The sequence below is a fragment of the Bubalus bubalis genome, chromosome 3, assembly GCF_019923935.1.
Source record: "Bubalus bubalis isolate 160015118507 breed Murrah chromosome 3, NDDB_SH_1, whole genome shotgun sequence".
Lineage (NCBI taxonomy): Eukaryota > Metazoa > Chordata > Mammalia > Artiodactyla > Bovidae > Bubalus > Bubalus bubalis.
Window position 1 is genome coordinate 158,784,348 of NC_059159.1, and position 21,251 is coordinate 158,805,598.

Genomic DNA, 21,251 nt, shown 5'->3' on the forward strand with positions numbered 1-21,251 from the left:
GGCAGAGATTCAGACAGCCATCAAACATAGTTCAGTCAGTCACTTCAGTCGCTCAGTCGCGTCCGACTCTTTGAGACCCCATGAATCGCAGCACACCAGGCCTCCCTGTCCATCACCAACTCCCGGAGTTCACCCAGACTCACGTCCATCAAGTCAGTGATGCCATCCAGCCATCTCATCCTCTGTCGTCCCCTTCTCCTCCTGCCCCCAATCCCTCCCAGCAGCAGAGTCTTTTCCAATGAGTCAACTCTTCACATGAGGTGGCCAAAGTACTGGAGTTTCAGCTTGAGCATCATTCCTTCCAAAGAAATCCCAGGGCTGATCTCCTTCAGAATGGACTGGTTGGATCTCCTTGCAGTCCAAGGGACTCTCAAGAGTCTTCTCCAACACCACAGTTCAAAGGCATCGATTCTTCAACGCTCAGCCTTCTTCACAGTCCAACTCTCACATCCATACATGACCACAGGAAAAACCATAGCCTTGACTAGACGAACCTTTTTTGGCAAAGTAATGTCTCTGCTTTTGAATATGCTATCTTGGTTGGTCATAACTTTCCTTCCAAGCAGTAAGCGTCTTTTAATTTCATGGCTGCAGTCACCATCTGCAGTGATTTTGGAGCCCAAGAAAATAAAGTCTGACACTGTTTCTACTGTTTCCCCATCTATTTCCCATGAAGTGATGGGACTGGATGCCATGATCTTCGTTTTCTGAATGTTGAGCTTTAAGCCAACTTTTTCACTCTCCACTTTCACTTTCATCAAGAGGCTTTTTAGTTCCTCTTCCCTTTCTGCCATAGGGGTGGTGTCATCTGCATATCTGAGGTTATTGATATTTCTCCCAGCAATCTTGATTCCAGCTTGTGTTTCTTCCAGGCCAGCGTTTCTCATGATGTACTCTGCATATAAGTTAAATAAACAGGGTGACAATATACAGCCTTGACGTACTCCTTTTCCTATTTGGAACCAGTCTGTTGTTCCATGTCCAGTTCTAACTGTTGCTTCCTGACCTGCATACAAATTTCTCAAAAGGCAGATCAGACACAGGTAGGGCCTGGCATATAACTGCTTCCCAATAAATACAGGAAAATAAATGACAATAAAGTAATTAACACATAAACATGATTTCAACAAAAAGCCAGCTACGCTTTTTAGCTCAAAAGACAAGTCAGGTATACTTGCAATATATCATGTATTAAAATCAGCTTTAGCTAGTAATAAAAAAAAACCTGCTAAATGAGAAAAGGAATGTTAAATTGGAGAAAAAACAAAAGAACCAAAACTATTTAAACATATTGAACTTTAGCAAAAGGTCTATTTCACAACTTGTTTTGTGAAACAATTTTTCTACTCTCTTGCAAAATTAATGAGAAATTCAGTTGAAATGAAAAAAGAGAGACTGTTTGGTTATATAAACGATACTGTTTAAACATAAAACATGTGAACCTTGAGCCCCTGACCCCGTGGCCAGCTGACTGCACCACTGCATCAACTTTTCTAATCACAGTTAGATAGCTAAGCTGAGAAAAGTAGTTTCAGAGGTATTCATGTAATGTGTATAAGAGTTAATGGGCTTCCTAGGTGACTCAGTGGTAGGGAATCCACCTGCCAATGCAGGAGACATAGGTTCAATTCCAGGGTCAAGGAAGAAATGGCAACCCATTCCAGTATTCTCGCATGGGAAATCCCATGAACAGAAGAGACTGGCGGGCTACAGTCCATGGGGTCACAAAGTCATACACGACTTAGTGACTGAGCACGCATGAGCACACATACAAGAGTTGAAATTCCAAGAGTTAAGAACACCTATGGACTTCCCTGGTGGCTCAGACGGTAAAGCGTCTGTCTACAATGTGGGGACCCGGGTTCGATCCCTGGGTTGGGAAGATCCCCTGGAGAAGGAAATGGCAACCCACTCCAGTATTCATGCCTGGAAAATCCCATGGACTGAGGAGCCTGGTGGGCTAGTCCATGGGATCACAAAGAGTCGGACATAACTGAGTGACTTCACTTTTATTTTCATAAGGCTAAATGGCTTTCCAAAAGAATGTAACAAACTGTAAAGTCACCAGAAAACTATGAAGACATTTTTTGTCATACAGTTTTATTATTTATAATTTTATAATATTATAATAATTTATAATATTATTGGAGGTGAGTCTTACTTTTACATTTTAACACATAACAATATCACCTTGTTTTAATATGCCTTTTTTTTTTAACGAGTGGCTGAATTTTCCTTTCACCGTTGAGTTCTTTCTCTGTTCCTGGCACTCCTCCTGGTGCTTACAGAATCTGAACAAGTAAAACAGACAAAGATCCCTGTCTTCTAGCATGGGAGAGAGACACTAAAGAAACATAATAAATAAATAAACAATATAGTGTCTTCAAAGAGGAGGAGAGCAGGGTAAGGAGTATAGGGAGTGTTGATTGGGAAATGGACATTGTCATAGCAAATAGGGTGGTCAAGCGGTCAGAGCAGGGTTCATTGAGAAGTTGAATATTTGAGCAATAATTGGAGGATGTGAGGGAGAGAGCCAGTACAAGACTGTCTTGGGAAGAAGAGATCAAAAGACCAGATTACAGTGGACCTGGTGAACTCAAGGGACAGCAAGGCTGCAGCGGATTGCACCTGGGGAAATATATAGCTGATGACATCAGAAAAGTAACAAAGAGGATGGAGAGAGAGGAGCGATGTAAAGATTTGAGATTTTACTGATTGAAATAGGAAGCTAGTACAGGGTTTTGAACAGTAATGAACTGATCTATATTTTAAAAAGAATATAGCTATTAAATCTAGAATAGACTATAAGGAAGCAAGAGTGGAAACATGATAGGCACTTGAGTGCAGTGACCGTGGTGGCAGAGGTGAAGACAACGCATGGCCTCTCGGCATGACCTCTCGGTAACGGTGGTCTAGCCACGATCACCTCTGAATGTCCAACCTGCCAGAAAGAGAGACCAGAGATGAATTCCCAATCTGGTACTATTCTCTGAGGGACCTACTGGTCACATGGCAACAAGTTGACTTCATAGGATCCTTTGTATCCTGGAAGGCCAAGCAATTTGTTCCCACAAGAACAGATAATTATCCTGAGTACAGGTTTGTATTAAGAAGTACAAGAGCTTCAGCCTCTACCATTCTGCAGTTTACAGAGTGCCTGACACGTAGACCAGAACCCTACCCATAACAGCATCCAACCAGGGGACCCGCTTCACAGTGAAGGAGGTTTGGGAGTGATCCCATGTTCACGGGATCTATTGGTCTTACCACACACCACCTTCCCCAGAAGTGCCAACCTGAGAGAGTGACGGAACAAGCTGCTGGTGGGGCAGATGAAGTACCATCTCAGGGGCAATCCTTTTGGCTCAGCTGGTAGAGAATCCGCCTGCAATGTGGGAGACCTGGGTTTGATCCCTGGGTTGGGAAGGTGCCCTGGAGAAGGGAAAGGCTACCCCCTTCAGTATTCTGTCCTGGAGAATTCCATGGACTGTATAGTTCATAGGGTCTCAAAGAGTAGACACGACTGAGCACCTTTCATTTTCACTATCAGGGGCAATACTGTGCAAGAACAAGGCCTTATTCTCCAGGGTAGAACCTACAGACTGAATAAAAGTGTCCTACAGGGTACTGTGTCCCCAGCAGGAAGACCAGATGGTCCAGAAATCAAGACAGGAAAGCAGGAATGGGCCCATTTACCACTCCCAGTGACCCACTGAGGACCTTTCTGGTCCCATATCTTTGAAACCTGTGCAGTTAGAAGTCTTGGTCTTCAAAGGGGGAGTACTCTGTGAGGGGACACAGCAATGGTCCCAATGAACTACAAGCTGCAGCTACTACATGCATGCCTGCATTCTCAGTTGCTCAGTTGTGTCTGACTCTTTGTGACCCTATGGACTGTAGCCCTCCCAGCTCCTCTGTCCACGCGATTTCCCAGGTAAGAATCCTGGAGTGAATTGCCATTCCCTTCTTCCGGGGATCTTCCCAACTCAGGGGTCAACCCAGGTCTCCCGCACTACAGGCGGATTCTTTACCATCTGAGTAACCAGGGAAGGCATGTGGGATCAGACACTAACTCCAGGTAGTGCCAGGACTGAATCACACTGTAGGATGCCCAGCTGGTGTCCACAGAGAACTGGAGAATTACTTGGTGTGGAGAAAGAAAACCCACCTATTTGGTGATCACCTCAGATATGCAGATGAAACCAACCTTATGGCAGAAAGTGAAGAGGAACTAAAGAGCCTCTTGATGCAAGTGAAAGAGGAGAGTGAAAAAGTTGGCTGAAAGCTCAACATTTAGAAAACTAAGATTGTGGCATCTGGTCCCGTCACTTCATGGCAAATAGATGGGGAAACAGTGGAAACAGTGGCTGACTTTGTTTTTTGGGGCTCCACAATCACTGCAGATGGTGATTCCAGCCATGAAATTAAAAGATGCTTATTCCTTGGAAGGAAAGTTATGACCGACCTAGACAGCATATTAAAAAGCAGAGACATTACTTTGCCATCAAAGGTCCATCTAGTCAAGGCTATGGTTTTTCCAGTGGTCATGTATGGATGTGAGAGTTGGACTGTGAAGAAAGCTGACCACTGAAGAACTGATGTTTTTGAACTGTGGTGCTGGAGAAGATTCTTGAGAGTCCCTTGGACTGAAAGGAGATCCAACCAGTCCATCCTAAAGGATATCACTCCTGGGTGTTCATTGGAAGGACTGATGTTGAAGCTGAAACTCCAATACTCTGGACACCTGATGCGAAGAGCTGACTCATTTGAAAAGACCCTGATGCTGGGAAAGATTGAGGGCAGGAGGAGAAGGGGATGACAGAGGATGAGATGGTTGGATGGCATCACTGACTCAATGGACATGGGTTTGGGTGGACTCCAGGAGTTGGAGATGAACAGGAAGGCCTGGCGTGCTGCAGTTCATGGGGTCGCAAAGAGTCGGACACAACTGAGCGACTGAACTAACTAATAATAATTTGGTGTTCAGAAGAAAATATTAAAAGTAGTAATAGAGCAGTGAGTAGAGGAGACACAATAAGAGTTTTTCCTATTCTGTTCCTGTCCTTATAAGAAGAGACAGAGGGACAGATATACAAGAGGAGAACATCAGATGATGATGGAGGCAGAGATCAAGGTGGTGCAGGAAGCCACAGAATGCCAATGATTGCCAGCAAGCCACCAGAAGCTAGGAAGAAGCCACGAAGAATCCGTGTGTCAGGTATCAGAGAGAGCATTGCCTTACCAACATCTTAATTTTGGACTTCTAGCCCCCAAAACTGTGAGACAATAACTTTTTGTTGTTTTAAGCCACTCGGTTCGTGGTACTTTGTTTTAGCAGTCCTATGAAACTAACAAGGTGTAATCCAGGGAGATTCAATAAAGGGACTCTTCACAATGATGTAGGGAAGTGTACAGGCACACTACAAGGGCAGGACAGCACCCTGCAGTGAGAAGTAGGGCCCTCTAGGGAGCACTCACCAGAACCTGGAAGGACAGAGTCACATGGAAGGCCATACAGAAGCAATTATCCTGTATCAAGAGCACTGCCAACTACACACCTAATTTCACTCTCCTCCCTCAGTCCTCTCCTGCTAAGACTCCCTGAGAAGCCAACTGTGGAAACCCATACAGGGTAGTCTTCTTGGGACCAACTGCAGGGTGAAGAAGGGGTAAGAAAGAAGATGGGGAAGGGGGGACTTCCCTGGCAGCCCAGTGGTTAAGAATCTGCCTTGCAATGCAGGAGGGCTTCCCAAGTGGTTCAGATGGTAAAGAATCTGCCTGCAATGTGGGAGACCTGGGTTCAATCCCTGGGTCAGGAAGATCCCCTAGAGAAGGAAATGGCATCCCATTCCAGTATTCTTGCCTAGAGGATTCCATGGATAGAAGAGCCTGCTGCGGCTGCTGCTAAGTCGTTTCAGTCGTGTCCAACTCTGTGGGACCCCACAGACGGCAGCCCACCAGGCTCCCCCCGTCCCTGGGATTCTCCAGGCGAGTACTGGAGTGGGGTGCCATTGCCTTCTCCGACAGAAGAGCCTAGGGGACTATATAGTCCATGGGGTCGCAAGGAGTCAGACAAGAGTGAACCACTAACACTGACGCTGACTGACTTTCAAGGCAGGGGCTGTGGGCCTGACCCCTGGGTGGGGAACTACGATCCCACGTGCCACAACTAAGCCCACGTGCTGTAACTACTGAGGCCATGAGCTACAACCAGACAGTCCTTGTGCCCCAGTGAAAGATCCTGCATGAGGAAATGAAGATCCTGCATGAGGAAATGAAGATCCTGCATGAGGAAATGAAGATCCTGCGTGCTGCAGTTAAGACCTGATGCAGCCGAAAAAATATTTTTTAAAAAGAAGGTGAGGGAGGGGAATGAAAAATAGCTGGCACATTCTCTGTAGCAAGTATATCTTTTTTCAGCACTATTGATCTTCTTCATGTTCTTTAAAAAAAATAGTACTTATCAGTACCCCCTCTGTTATAATTTTGATTTTTAGTTTATTATCTATTATTCCACTAAAATACAAACTCCATGAGGGCAGAGACTTTTCTCCTTATTGTATCCTCAGCACCTAGAACAGCTTCTGGCATGGAGAAAGTCTCAAGAATTACCTGATGAGTGAATGAATGGCTTGGACTCTGGCATTTTCTACCCCAGTATTTTCTAAGTCAGTAGCTGTTGCATCTCTGCTTGCTCATCTTCTTCCCTGAAATCATTTGACCAACTTCCAAAAATGCAAGTAAAATTCCCTGGCTTGTTATCAAGTATTTGGAAGTAATGACAGCCTTCCATCTTTATATTTTGGCTCAACAGCTACTGAAGAAGCTCAAGGCCTATCCTACAAGGCTTTGCTCATAAGCACTCTCACCTTGGTGGCCTTTGCACTGGTGAGTTGGAGGGGGTCCCATCATCTGTTATGTGAACTGTGGGACTCTAGGCAAACACACCTATATCAGACATGGAGGCATATAGCCTGCCCAACTTGTACTATTTAGCCAAGATAATAAAAAATAATAATTTCAGGTAGAGCCATGAAAAAATTTAAACAAGGGTTCTATTGTAGATGGAATTTGACTGTGTGGATCACAACAAACTGTGGGAAATTCTTCAAGAGATGGGAATACCAGACCATCTCACCTGCCTCCTGAGAAATCTGCATGCAGGTCAAGAAGAAAGTTAGAACCAGACACGGAACAATGGACTGGTTCCAAATTGGGAAACAAGTACGTCAAGGCTGTATATTGTCACCCTGTTTATTTGACTTATATGCAGAGCACATTGTGCGAAATGTTGGGCTGGATGAAACTCAAGCTGGAATCAAGATTGCCAGGAGAAATATTAATAACCTCAGATATGCAGATGACACCACCGTTATGGCAGAAAGCAAAGAAGAACTAAAGAGCCATTTGATGAAAGTGAAAGAAGAGAATGAAAAAGCTGGCTTAAAAGTTAACATTCAGAAAACTAAGATCAGGGCATCTGGTCCCATCACTTCATGGGAAATAGATGGGGAAACAATGGAAACTGACTTTATTTTCTTGGGCTCCAAAATCACTGCAGATGGTGACTGCAGCCATGAAATTAAAAGATACTTGCTCCTTGGAAGAAAAGCTACAACAAACCTGGACAGCATATTAAAAAGCAGAGACATCACTTTGCCGACAAAGGTCCATCTAGTCAAAGCTATGGTTTTTCCAGTACTCATGTATGGATGTGAGAGTTGGACTATAAAGAAAGCTGGACACCAAAGAACTAATGCTTTTGAACTGTGGTGCTGGAGAAGACTCTTGAAGAGTCCCTTGGACTGCAAGATCAAACCAGTCCATCCTAAAGGAAATCAGTCCTGAATAGTCATTAGAGGGACTGATGCTGAAGCTGAAGCTCCAATACTTTGGTCACCTGATACAAAGAACTGACTCACTGGAAAAGACTGATGCTGGGAAAGACTGAAAGCGGGAAGAGGAGGGGACGACAGAGGATGAGATGGTTGGATGGCATCACTGACTCAATGGACATGAGTTTGAGCAAGCTCCAGGAGTTGGTGATGGACAAGGAAGCCTGGTGTGCTGCAGTCCCTGGGGTTGCCAAGAGTCAGACATGACTGAGTGATTGAACTGAACTGAATTATAGATGGGCTTCCTTGGTGGCCCTAGTGATAAAAGAAACCACCTGCCAATACAGAATACATAACAGGGTTGATCTCTGGGTTGGGAAGATCCCCTGGATGATGGCATGGCAACCCACTCCAGTATTCTTTCCTGGAGAGTCCCATGGACAGAGAAGCCTGGCAGGCTATAGTCCATAGGGTAGCACAGAGTCGGGCATGGCTGAAGTGACTTCGCACGCACGCACTACTGCTGCAGATACCACATAGTTTGGTGGGGCTCAGATATGAGGTTCCATGGAAAGTGCCTTGAATGGTGCCTTGCCTAAGGGTTAATGTATGTTTATTATATATTCTTAAAGTTGCTGGAGAAATTTGAGAAAGTTAATTATGACTTGGGCCTGAATGATGAAAAGTTGGTCATTCAAACATCTGGGAAGAGAATTTCAAGCTGAAATAAACTCAAATGCAAAGGCCAAGAGATTAGTACCAGCCTGGTCTGTTCGGGGTATGAAAGAAAGGTGGTGCAGAGGGATGATGATGAATGAGAGGGAGAAGGGAAGAGATAAGGCCAGAGAGTTTGGCAGATCATGTGACCTCCCCAAGGTCAGGTCAGTTAGGTTCAGTCGCTCAGTCCTGTCCGACTCTTTGCGACCCCAGGGACTGCAGCACACCACACTTCCGTGTCCATCACCAACTCCCAGAGCTTGCTCAAACTCATGTCCATTGAGTCAATGATGCCATCCAACCATCTCATCCTCTGTCGTCCCCTTCTCCTCCTGCCTTCAATCTTTCCCAGCATCAGGGTCTTTTCTAATGAGTCAGTTCTTTGTATCAGGTGACCAAAGTATTGGAGCTTCAACTTCAGCATCAGTCCTTCCAATAAATATTCAGGGTTGATTTCCTTTAGGATTGACTGGACTGATTTCCTTGAAGTCCAAGGGAGTCTCAAGAGTCTTCTCCAACACCACAGTTCAAAAGCATCAATTCTTCGGGGCTCAGCTTCCTTTATAGTCCAACTCTCACATCCATACATGACTACTGGAAAAACCATAGCCTTGACTAGATGGACCTTTGTTGGAAAAGTAACGTCTCTGCTTTTGAATATGCTGTCTAGGTTGGTTATAACTTTTCTCCCAGGGAGTAAGTGTCTTTTAATTTCATGGTTGTAGTCACTAACTGCAGTGATTTTGGAGCCCCCCAAAATAAAGTCTGCCACTGTTTCCACTGTTTTTCCATCTATTTGCCATGAAGTGTTGGCACCAGATGCCATGATCTTTGTTTTCTGAATGTTGAGCTTTAGGCCAACTTTTCCACTCTCCTCTTTCACTTTCATCAAGAGGCTCTTTAGTTCTTCTTCACCTTCTGCCGTAAGGGTGGTGTCATCTGCATATCTGAGGTTATTGATATTTCTCCCGGCAATCTTGATTCCAGCTTATGCTTCATCCAGCCCAGCGTTTCTCATGATGTAGTCTGCATACACGTTAAATAAGTAGGGTGACAATATACAGCCTTGACGTACTCCTTTTCTTATTTGGAACCAGTCTGTTGTTCCATGTCCAGTACTAACTATTGCTTCCTGACCTGCATTCAGATTTCTCAAGAGGCAGGTCAGGTGGTCTGGTATGCCCATCTCTTGAAGAATTGTTCACAGTTTATTGTGATCTACACAGTCAAAGCCTTTGGCATAGTCAATACAGCAGAAATACATGTTTTTCTGGCTCTCTTGCTTTTTCAATGATCCAACAGATGTTGGCAATTTGATCTGGTTCACGGTTCACATATTGCTGAAGACTGACTTGGAGAATTTTGAACATTACTTTACTAGTGTGTGAGATGAGTGCAATTGTGTGGTAGTTTGAGCATTCTTTGGCATTGCCTTTCTTTGGGATTGGAATGAAAACTGACCTTTTCCAGTCCTGTGGCTACTGCTGAGTTTTCCAAATTTGCTGGCATATTGAGTGCAGCACTTTCACAGCATCATCTTTTAGGATTTGAAAGAGCTCAACTGGAATTCCATCACTTCCACTAGCTTTGTTCGTAATGATGCTTCCTAAAGCCCACTTGACTTCACATTCCAGGATGTCTGGCTCTAGGTCAGTGATCACACCATCGTGATTATCTGGGTCGTGAAGATCTTTTTTGTACAGTTCTTTTGTGTATTCTTGCCACCTCTTATTAATATCCTCTGCTTCTGTTAGGTCCATAGCATTTCTGTCCTTTCCTGAGCCCATATTTGCATGAAGTGTTCAAGGTCAGGTAAATTTGCAAGGTCAGGTAAGGAGTTTGAATTTTATTCTTAAGTATAATTAGGTTTTAAGAACAGATGTGACATGATTTGTATCTGAAAAAGACCACTCTGACTGCTGAGGAGGCTGAAAAAGAGTAGAAGCGGAGAGACCACTTTGGAGGCAGGTGAAAGATGTTGAAAAGACCCTGATGCTGGGAAAAGTTGAGAGCAGGAGGAGAAGAGGATGGCAGAGGATGAGGTGGTTGGATGGCATGAGTTTGAGCAAGCTTCAGGAGTTGGTGCTGGACAGGGAAGCCTGGCATGCTGCAGTCTCTGGGGTCACAAAGAATAGGTCATGACTCTTGGAAAGATGAACTGAAATGAAAGATATTGATGGACTAGCCTAGGGTTTTAGAAGTCAAAATGGTGAGAAATGGCTGACTTGGGGATATAACTTGGAGAATAAAGTTGATAGGACTTGGTAATGGATTAGATGTGGTGGCTGGTGTGGGGAAGAAGAGAGGGAAGAGACTTATCAGGCATGATGACTAGATTCTTGGTCTGAGCATGTGGGTAGATGGCGGTGCCATGAACTATGATGGGGGGAAACTGGGAGAACAGGATTCAGGGGGAAGGGAGGCCCAGAGGGGGTCAATGGTTCTGTTTGGCCATGTTAAGTCTCAGAGGCTAATTATATTTCAAGTCAAGATATTGTGTTGGGACTTCCCTGGTGGTCCAGTGGTTAAGAATCTGCCTTCCAAATGAGGGGGCGAGTTGGATCTCTGATCTGGGAAACTTAGATCCACATGCTACAGGGCAACTAAGCCTGTACACTGCAACGAAAGATCCCATGTGCCGCAGCTAAGACCCAGCACAGCTAAATACATAAATATTTTTTAAAAAGATACTGTGCAGGCAATCAGCTAACGATAGCTAAGGGGAAAAGTCCAGGAGAGAGGTATTTCAAAACAAGGGATAAGATGAGATCACCTGGTGACTAACAATAGATATAGGGAAATTCAGAGGGTGGAGGGTTAGATGCTGAATTACAATACAGGGAGACATGTGGTCTGAACAGGACAACAGGAGGTTAGTGGAGAGGGAGGCTGGTCAAGCAAAGTTCCATGGAAGAATTAGATCTGAGCTCCTAGAATCCACAGAAAACCAAGCAGTGACATTTTATCAGTGAGGATGCTGGTATAGTGGGGGTAATTTGCAATTAGTCACACAGCTAGTGACAGAACTGTAACTTTGCATTTGAATTACTTTAAGTTAAATGTGCAGCCGAACCCAAGGCTCCCACATTGCAGGAGGTTTCTTTACCAGCTGAGCCAGAAGGGAAGCCCAAGAATACTGGAGTGGGTAGCCTATCCCTTCTCCAGGGGATCTTCCCGACCCAGGAATCGAACCCTGGTCTCCGCATTCCGGGCGGATTCCTTACCGCCTGAGCTGTCAGCTGCTAAGTCACTTCAGTCGTGTCCGACTCTGTGCAACCCCATGGATGGCAGCCCACCAGGCTCCGCCATCCCTGGGATTCTCCAGGCAAGAACACTGGAGTGGGTTGCCATTTCCTTCTCCAATGCATGAAAGTGGAAAGTGAAAGTGAAGTCGCTCAGTCCTGTCTGACTCTTCGCGACCCCATGGACTGCAGCCTGCCAGGCTCCTCCATCCATGGGATTTTCCAGGCAAGAGTACTGGAGTGGGTTGCCATTGAGCTATCAGGGAAGCCCCTAAATGTGCAGCAGGGTACGTAATTAAGAGAGAGGAATGCCAGGCACCTAGGAGCATGGACTTTGGAGTCATTCTGCTTGGATTCAGATTCTGGACCTGCCACTTAGCAGGTGGGTGACTCCAGGTACCTTTTTCATCATCTCTATACTTCAGTTTTCTTATCTGAAATGGGTGTACTACAAACAGCTATGTACTTATGGGCTACTAACTCTGCGTTCTCGTACAAAGATTTTACATACATTATTCAACGCTCCCCTCCAATAATCAATGAAGTTGAGGCTTGTTTCTTCGTGCTAGGGCTGCATCACGCAACACAACAAAATCTTTGCCTTTGTGCAGCTTGCCTGTGATTTATTGAAGGGAGAAAGATGATAAACCCAATAAATATGTATTAATGGGACGACAGAGGATGAGATGGTTGGATGGCATCACCGACCCGATAGACTTTAGTTTGAGTAAGCTCCGGGAGTTGGTGATGGACAGGGAAGCCCGGCGTGCTGCAGTCCCATGGGGTCGCAGAGAGTCGGACACGACTGAGCGACTGAACTGAAGTGCTATAGAAGACACAGCAGGGTAACGGAACTCGGGAAGTTGCTGTTTTAAGTCCGGTATCCAGAGTCGATCTCCCTGAGAAGGCGACATCTGAGCAAAGATTGGAAGGAAGTGAGAAGTCGAGCCACCCAGGTATCGAGGAAGAGGACTCAGAGCGGAAACAGCAAGGGTGAAGGTAGACTCTCAGGTTGAGAGCATTTGCTGAACATCCACCAACAACGTCTAGTGCAAGCCGAGAGAATAAGATGCAAGAGGTAGGGGCTGTGTATCCAGTTCTAGGAACTTTGACTTTTACTCATGAGGCGCCATTGGACACATCTGCCTGGGGAAGTGATATAACTTGATCTTATATTTAGGCGCAAGGTCCATTAACGTGGTCTGGCGCTGAAGTCAGAGATCTCAGGATAAATGAATCCCAGCATAAGGGTTCAGCCACATAGCAAGCACCCTGCAAGCGCTGGCCCACTACGCTGGTTGCCCGCGACCCTCTCACTTAAACCTCGCCTCGACCTACCGTCCTCTAGTTCCCCAGTTCCAAGGCTCGCCAGCCACTCTGTCGTGTCTCCACGTAGCGCTTCCCCGGCTACGGATTGCGCAACTCAGGCAACCGGGCGGAGTCTGCACGTAGGCGGAGCGACAGCGAGCGGGAGAAGGCCCCAGAAACAGACGAGACGAGGAAGCCCTGAGCGCCCCCACAACAAGACGCCCACTGACTGCGCCTGCGCACGCGCCATCCAGGCGGCCGGCATTCCAGAGCGGCAATCCACCCCGCCCCAATTCCGGGGCGGAGTTCTTGGTTGCGCCTGCGCACAGCCTCGCCGCACCCTACGCCTGCGCGCTCCGCCAGCCCGGCCCCATCCCCCCAGGTTTTTAGGGTGGTGGGGGGAGGGCGAGTCTCGGCGAGTCACGATGATGGCGGCCACCAGCCTGTGGTGAGCTAGCGGATTCTCTGCTGTTTTCGCAGAGCCCCTCGCGCTCCCGACAGACCCACTGGCTGGTAACCGGGCGCGTGAGGAAGCACGGTGGCCCGAGCTCGCGAGGAAGGCCGCAGTCGCGGAGGCAGCGGCGCGGCCGGGGGCCAGGGCTGGGGGAGAGGCCGCTCTGCAGGGCGAATGTGACAAGCCCCCACCCCCACCGCCTTCCTCCCGAGTGCGCGAGGAGCGCGGGCGACCCCGGGGCCCCGCCAGGCCACAGACCCCGCCCAGCGGCCAGCACCCGGAGCAGGCCCGGCAGCGGAGCTGCGCGGCGGCACCATGCTGGTCACCCTGAAGACCCTCCAGCAGCAGACCTTCAAGATCGACATCGACCCCGACGAGACGGTGAGTGCGGCGGGGCGCGCTGGGCCCGGCCCGGAGCGGGGGCGGTCCGCGCGAGGGGCCGGGAGGGCCTGGGCTGGGGATGGCGCGGCGGGACCGCGTGCGGGGCCTCGACCTCAGCTTCGAGCGGAGCTTGAGCAGGTAGAGCCGCGGTGCACCCGAGACGGCATGGCGAGCGGAGGGTCTAGGGACCCGGGCGCTTATGAGGCCTGCGGGCTCCGGGCGCGGGTAGGGCCAGGGACCTGGCAGCGTGCGGCCCACTGAACCTTCAGGGTGGGCTGTGGGCTTTGTGGCAGGAGTGAGGGGAAGCAGTGGTCGGACACTGAAGCCCGGGTGGCATATGGCGTGAAGCACACGTTAGCGGGGCACCGGAGGCCTCGGCCTGGGCGCTCTCGGTGGAGGGGCCAGAGGGGGAGGGGAGGTCAGGGTGGCCTGGGCGGTCGATCTGGGCTCCCGGGTGTGGGTGCACAGGTTAGGGAGGGAGAGGTAGGCGTCGCCACTATCCCTGCGTGGACCTGGTTAGGCGGTGAGGTCTTGGAGGTGGTAACTGGAGATAATGAGCCTTAAATAAAATGGTATCAGGTTCCGTCAGCCGCAGAGTGTGAGTGTGAGGGGTGGTGAAAATGCCTTTTTTGCCCTCTTCGCCGCAGAATTGGTGACCCTTTTATTTGCATAAATCTTGAATCGTTTCTCTGCAGTTCTCCCGCCACCCAGCCCACACCCATACGTAGATTGCACTTCGAGGCCTTTTTGGTGGTGAAGGTTGTTGCATTAGAGCCCTTCCAATAAAATCCAGGCGCAAACTTAACTCCAGATTAGCAAGTTCCTGTGTTAGAAGCCTTGAAATTGTAGGATCGGAAGTCTGCACCCAACCCTCAAATAACAGCCTTTCAGAAGAGAAATAAAATAAAAACTCTGAATCTCTTCTGTAAACTCTTGAACGACTCGAACTTCACGTGTTAAATTTTCATGTCATCCTCTGTATTTGTGACTGCAAAAAGCCATTGTGTTGAAATCAGTACAACTTTATGCCAAGATCTAAAAATTGCCATTCAGTGTAAACTGACTTCTTGTGTGAGTCTGTACACCTTTGAGGTTGTCACAGTGCTGTATTTACAGCAGCAACTTTCTGCCCGTCTGTATTTTTCAAAATAATTGATTCAATTTTGGTGGATGTCGGGGGCCTTCAGTAAAGTCGCTTAGTCGTTTCCGACTCTTTGCGACCCTATGGACCGCAGCATGCCAGGCCTCCCTGCATCACCAACTCCCGGAGCTTACTTACTCATGTCCGTTGAGTCGGTGATGCCATCCAACCATCTCATCCCCTGTCGTCCCCTTCTCCTCCTGCCTTCAATCTTTCCCAGGATCAGGGTCTTTTCCAATGAGTCATTTTGCATCAGGTGGCCAAGTATTGGAGTTTCAGCTTCAGCATCAGTCCATCCACTGATATTCAGGACTGATTTCCTTTAGGATGGACTGGTTGGATCTCCTTGCAGTCCAAGGGACTCTAAAGAATCTCCAACACCACACTTCAAAAGCATCAATTCTTCAGCGCTCAGCTTTCTTTATAGTCCCAACTCTCACATCCATCCAGGTCTACTTGGTGTTGGTTAATTAAATAAACCTGAGCTCCCATTTGCGGCTCTAACATAATTTGCTATGTACCTGTTTTACAAAGACGTGAAGATTAAATAGTATTTAATTGGTGGTCAGTAAATGAAATCGATTATTAATCAATGGGTACCTTTGAGGGAGGAAGTTTTCTACATCTTGAATTATTTAAAAATGTAGTTCCCAAGCTTTTTGAAATTGTGGCACAAAATGATTTTAGTTCAAGGCACTTAATTATATGTGTAAATATGCTACATTATAAATTCTTAAAAGGTGCAAGAGATACCAAGTTTTGATGAGAAATTCAGTGTCCTCAAAATTGACAACACCTGTGGATCGCTGTTACTAACATCAAATTCTTCCTGAATATTCCTTTACTGCTTATTGTGTACTTATAAGTTAAAGGATGGAAGTGAAAATGCAGCTGTTTAATGTTTTCAGCCAAATTTTTCCATAAAATAGCTATTGACTTTAGTTTTTTGTAATGTTGGTGCTGCAGGAACTTTACCAACTGGTGTTCACAATTAGTTCCAGAATTATTGAAACCTAAAGGTTTGGGGGGGGGGGTGTGGGGGGTGTTTTATATTTCTGGGTTTATTGAAGATATGCAGTGACTTTCTACAGCTCCACTGAAACATTTATGTTCTACTAGATTTGTATTGCTCTTTAGGCATTTTATGCATTCATTATCTTAGAGCCAATATTGTGTTTGTATAGATAATTAGCTATGTTACTATTTGTGTTTGTATAGATAATTAGCTACGTTGCTATTTTCCATTTTATTTATATGAATTATAAACATACTTCTGAAGGTAGATTTTCAGAAAGCTTAGTTACAGAGTTGCTTCTTCAGTTTTTTGTTGCTGTTTGTCCAAGTATAATTGTGCCGCTGTTTATATAAATGTAAAACCTAACATTGTTAGTCTGGGACAAGAAATGAAAACATTTAATTGGGATATTCTGGAACATTTACTTTAAAATGACTTGTGGGTTTTTACTTTAATGGACTTAAATTTCAGAAATGGGGAAAACATTAGAGCTATTTTAATTGCATCTTTATAGTGATTTTTAAATTAACATTTATTTTTAATACCGTATTTGAGAGCTTTCCAGTAAGAAAAGAAGCAATGAAAATTATATAATTATCGGCAGACTGTAAGTATCCTGTTTGTGAAAACTAGATAGCCAAGGATATTAAGAAAATAAATTTAAAATAAAGGGGAAAAAAATAGGATTTTAGTGAGACTTTTAGGGAGATTCACATAAAATGAACAGATTTTGGTGTCTGAAACCTATGTGTAGGCCACTCAGAGGTTTGATTTTTTACCTAGAAGTAACTAAGGAACCTTAAATTACTTAAGTAACTTGAAATGGCTGGTGTAGAAACTCTTGTGAGCTTGAGAGGAGTAGGAGCAAAAATGAGTGAAAGAGGACTGAGAGATAAGAGGAATCATGGGAGTGATTCGTTTGCTGAACAAGTAAATGTTCAGTGAGCTTTGACTGGCAGAACCAGAGGAATGCAAGGACACGGGAGACATGGTCTGGGGCTTTTGGGGAGACATATTTACATAGTCTTAGCTCAGTCAGTGGCTATAGCATAGGAGACGGACACAGTAGAAAAAGCAAGATTTGTTTTTAAGGTGTTCTTACTTGCTTTGGTTTTTGAATGTTAAAAGTCCTCCCCTGCCTTTTTGTTTAAAACCAGTGAAACCTTAACGTTGCCATTTTGTGCCATTTCCTTGACCATTGCCCTTCACTGCCCTTCGTGTTAACCATTACAAAAATCTTTTTATTATTAGAATAATAATTCATCTCCTCTTATAAAATAACTGGGGGAAAAACAACAGTAAGTTTGAGGTGAGACATGAAGTGCACAAGCTGAAATACTACATAAGTCACAACAAAGCTATGTGTATACATTGGAAGTTTTTGATAAGACAGTTACTAAAGTACAGTAGTTTTAATTAGTATAGACAGTGTATTTGATGTTCTGTACAGTACTCTGCAAAGAATTATCTCACTTTGTGATACATTTGCGCTGCAAAATACTGCTTGAGTACTAGTTCTGTATATAGGATTTACTAGCCATCATTTTTTAGCACATTGTTCCCATCATGACTAATTGTATTATAATAGAGTTGTGCTAGAGATAGTGCCTTATTATGGAAGTTTCCTAGATTATTAAAACCTTTAAGTTGTTAACGTATTAAAATACTATATCACAGAGGTAAAACTAAGGCTTCTTGGTATTTTGGTAAAACAAAATACTGGAAGTACCTGGGAAACCTGGCATGGCTTGCATCTGTACTTAGCACACAGGAAGCATTTAAGGGAGCTTTCCAGGTGGCTCAGTGGTAGAGAATCCATCTGCTGATGCAGCTGATGTGGGTTCAATCTCTGGGTCAGGAAGATCCCCTGGAGAAAGAAATGGCAACCCCTTTCAGTATCCTTGCCTGGGAAATCCCATGGACAGAGGAGCCTACAGTCTATTGGGTTGCAAAGAGTCGGATATGACTTAGAGACTAAACAACAGCAACAACAGTTTGGTAAAGATCTTTTGAATGAACTAAATACATTTTTTGGTGAATTGCCAAGTCAGTGATCCCTCAATCTTTGCATGTTAATTTATTTAATATTGGTTGAATACTTACTAAAAATGTCAGGTCCTGCTGTCATGGTGTGTACGTTATAGTGGGATAAATCAGTTCAAAAACAAGTTTTCAAAACCAGATAATGGTAAGAGTTATGTAGAGAATTGAAATAGGGTGAGGTAATGTGATAGTGCATGACTGGGTGGCTACTTTTAAATTGACTGGTCACAGAAGACCTTTCTAAATAAGGTGACATTTAAACTGAGATCTGAATAATAAGCACTCAGAGATGGGGAGAGTGTTTTCTTTTTTTTTTTTTTTTTTAATTTTATTTTTAAACTTTACATAACTGTATTAGTTTTGCCAAATATCAAAATGAATCCGCCACAGGTATACATGTGTTCCCCATCCTGAACCCTCCTCCCTCCTCCCTCCCCATTCCATCCCTCTGGGTCGTCCCAGTGCACCAGCCCACTGGGACGACCCAGAGGGATGGGAAAGACTTTCAAGGGTGTGCGTTGGGAATCAAAAAAGGCCTGTTTTGTTGTTCTAGTAGGTGAGGGGAAAGAGAGGTGAGGGATTAGAGTTAGGCAAGAGGCCAGGGCCTGTAGGGCTTTGTAATAAGCTGGAGATTTTCATTGTAAAATAGAAAGCCTTTGGGGGCTTTTAAGCAGAGCAGAAAAAATATTTCTTTTATGATTTGGAAAGGTTACTTTGCTGTCTGGAGAACAGACAGTACGAAGAGCAGTGAGGCTTGCACAACAGTCTCAAGAGTTGAAGTTTTGACGAGGGAAGTAAGAGTAGAGATATAAAGAGAGTTGGAGGGATTTGAGATATGGTTGGAAGGGAAGAGCTGATGATGGGTTGTAGTGGGGGAAGTAGAGAAATCAAAGATTAAGTAAAGGTTTTAGTTGTATAACTTGTGTGAACACCATGTTCTTTGCTGAGACATGAAGGGTTGGGAGAGGAACAGGTTTAGGGATTGGGGTAGGAACTCAAAGACTTACATTTAAGATGCCTGCTAAACATTTAGGTGGAAATGACAAGGAGATTTGATACGAATTTCAATTCCAGAGGGAAATTTGGGCTGGGGTTAGAGACATGACAAGCCACATGTGTGTTTGACCTCAGTCCATAGGAATGGATGAGATCATCTTGCCTCAACCTTTTTCAGTGCCCATTCTGGACAAAATTGAGCCCAAGAGCCTAAATTACCCCTTATAGCTACTAGAGTTGAGGAACCTTGGTGAGAGTGGAATGGGATGGGGCTTAGGGCTGAAACTTGGGGTGCTGTTCCATGTGAAGACTGAGTAGTGAAAAGGTCAGGCAGTCAAGGAGCAACCTTTGAAGGAGGAAGAATCCAAGAGAAGAAAAAAGTTTCAAAGACAAGGAAAGGGTCAAGTGTATCTGCTACTTGCAAAAATGTAAGATGAAAACAAGGAACATGACTTTTGGTTTTGGCAACTTGGAGGTCATAAGTGACCTGGGTGAGGAGTCTCCTTGAAGCGGTGGGGCCAGAAGTTAGATTTGAGTGAATTGAGGAATGCATGGGAGACACGTGAAAACAATTGCAATAATTCTGAGTGTCACAGCCTGTGGTAGGCATTGTTTAAAAAAAACAAAAAAAAAACAAAAAACCAGAATTGTGAAAAATATGTAATAATGTGTGTTTTAAAAAGAATTGGAGACCAGCATGATTAGTAACTTCTCTGGCCTTGGTAGTTTCACTGTCTTTGAATGATGGTCTTGTCCACAGTCTGATCTCCATTCATTAATTGCACATCTGGTGACCTTTCCTTCTACTTAACTCATTTATTCAGACCCAGGAGTGGTAACTAGCTCTTATCACAGCAAGTAACTGGAGCTCTTCCTCTTGTCCACAGTAATCTGTTTTTGGTACCTCACTTTAACGTTCCTCTGTTTCCAGTTCTTAGGAGACTTAGAATCCATTTGATCCATACTGCTTTTCTCTGGCCCTCCCCTCATGTTACTGCTTCCACTTTTGCCCAGCTAAAATAGAGCCAGTGGTTATAATCTCTCCCTTGCAAGGGTCAGGTGTAGCATGTCTCTTGAGCCAGGCCGCCTAACTTTCAGTCCTGGCTGTAGCACTTGCCATGTGATGTGACCTTTGGCAAGTTACCCAGTTTTGTGCCTGTTTCCTCATCAGTAAAGTTGAGAATACAGCCACAGAAATACTGCCGTCTCAGGATCGTTTTGAAGGTTATGTGAGTTTGAGCTAACACACAGTATGCTTGGTGACAGTGCTAACAACATGGCCCCACTCGCACTCCACCCGACAGCCTCTCTTGATTGTGGGGATAGCTTTGTATTGTGCATAGTGCTATCTAAGGCCAGTTCCTTCACTTTCCCACGACATCCTAAACTCATTTATAAAGGACGTCACTCCATCGGGTCTCCTTTTCTTCATCATTGATTTTTCCATTTCTAGAGTTATCTAAACACTGTCCTTGTTTTAATAAAACCCTCCCTTGTCTCCACATTTGTCTACTGTCCCGTTTCCCCCTCTTCCTTATAGCAGAACTTAAGGGTAGCTCTTGAATCTGTTTGCTTTTTTTTTTTTTAACATCTTGCTCTTTCAAATACATCATACTGTTCCTAAGCTAGAGGAGAGCTTTTCCCCACTTTGTAGTTGCCTTGTATCTTTGAGTGTGGTATACTTAAATCTGTTTTCTCATGGGTAAAATGGGAGTAATAGTAATTTACGTTCCTCATAGAGTTGGTGTGAAAATCAGGTGAGATCATGGATCTGAAAATTTGAGTAAATTGTGAAATCAGAAATCTATGCAATTTTTAAAAAAAACATCCTGTTTTTATCAGTTTTCCATTCATTGTGATCAGTGTTTTCACTGTCCTTTTTGAACATGGTTTGTGTGAGATATCTTTATTTTCTCAGCTTGATGTAGTCAGCAACTTCAGTGTTGAGAGCAGTATTCTGCCATTTTAGTCCTGGAAATTGAGATTATTTGATAGATAGTATATAAAATTTCTTTTGCTTTTGGAAAGAAATGTTATAAATTTAAACTTGGTATAGAACAGTGAATCCTGCTGAGGGACACCACACGTCTGTTCCCTATAAGTTTGGATAAATACATTC

The 21,251-nt window shown here is 44.8% G+C and overlaps 1 protein-coding gene and 1 long non-coding RNA gene across 2 annotated transcripts in view; one reads left to right on the forward strand and one right to left on the reverse strand.

The window, feature by feature from the left end:
- Positions 1–2,081: 2,081 nt before the first annotated feature.
- On the reverse strand, positions 2,082–13,297 carry LOC123332944. The gene is made up of 3 exons (XR_006550130.2): positions 13,133–13,297; positions 3,297–3,385; positions 2,082–2,941 (listed from the first exon to the last, which is right to left on the reverse strand). It is a non-coding gene; the product is annotated as an uncharacterized LOC123332944 (long non-coding RNA).
- Positions 13,298–13,498: 201 nt separating this feature from the next.
- The window catches only part of RAD23B (RAD23 homolog B, nucleotide excision repair protein), a 45,643-nt gene continuing 37,890 nt past the window's right edge, over positions 13,499–21,251 (forward strand). The window contains exon 1 of the mRNA XM_006079410.4: positions 13,499–13,937. Within this exon, the coding sequence (XP_006079472.1) occupies positions 13,872–13,937 (66 nt within the window). The 5' untranslated portion in view covers positions 13,499–13,871. The remainder of the gene's footprint in view (positions 13,938–21,251) is intronic.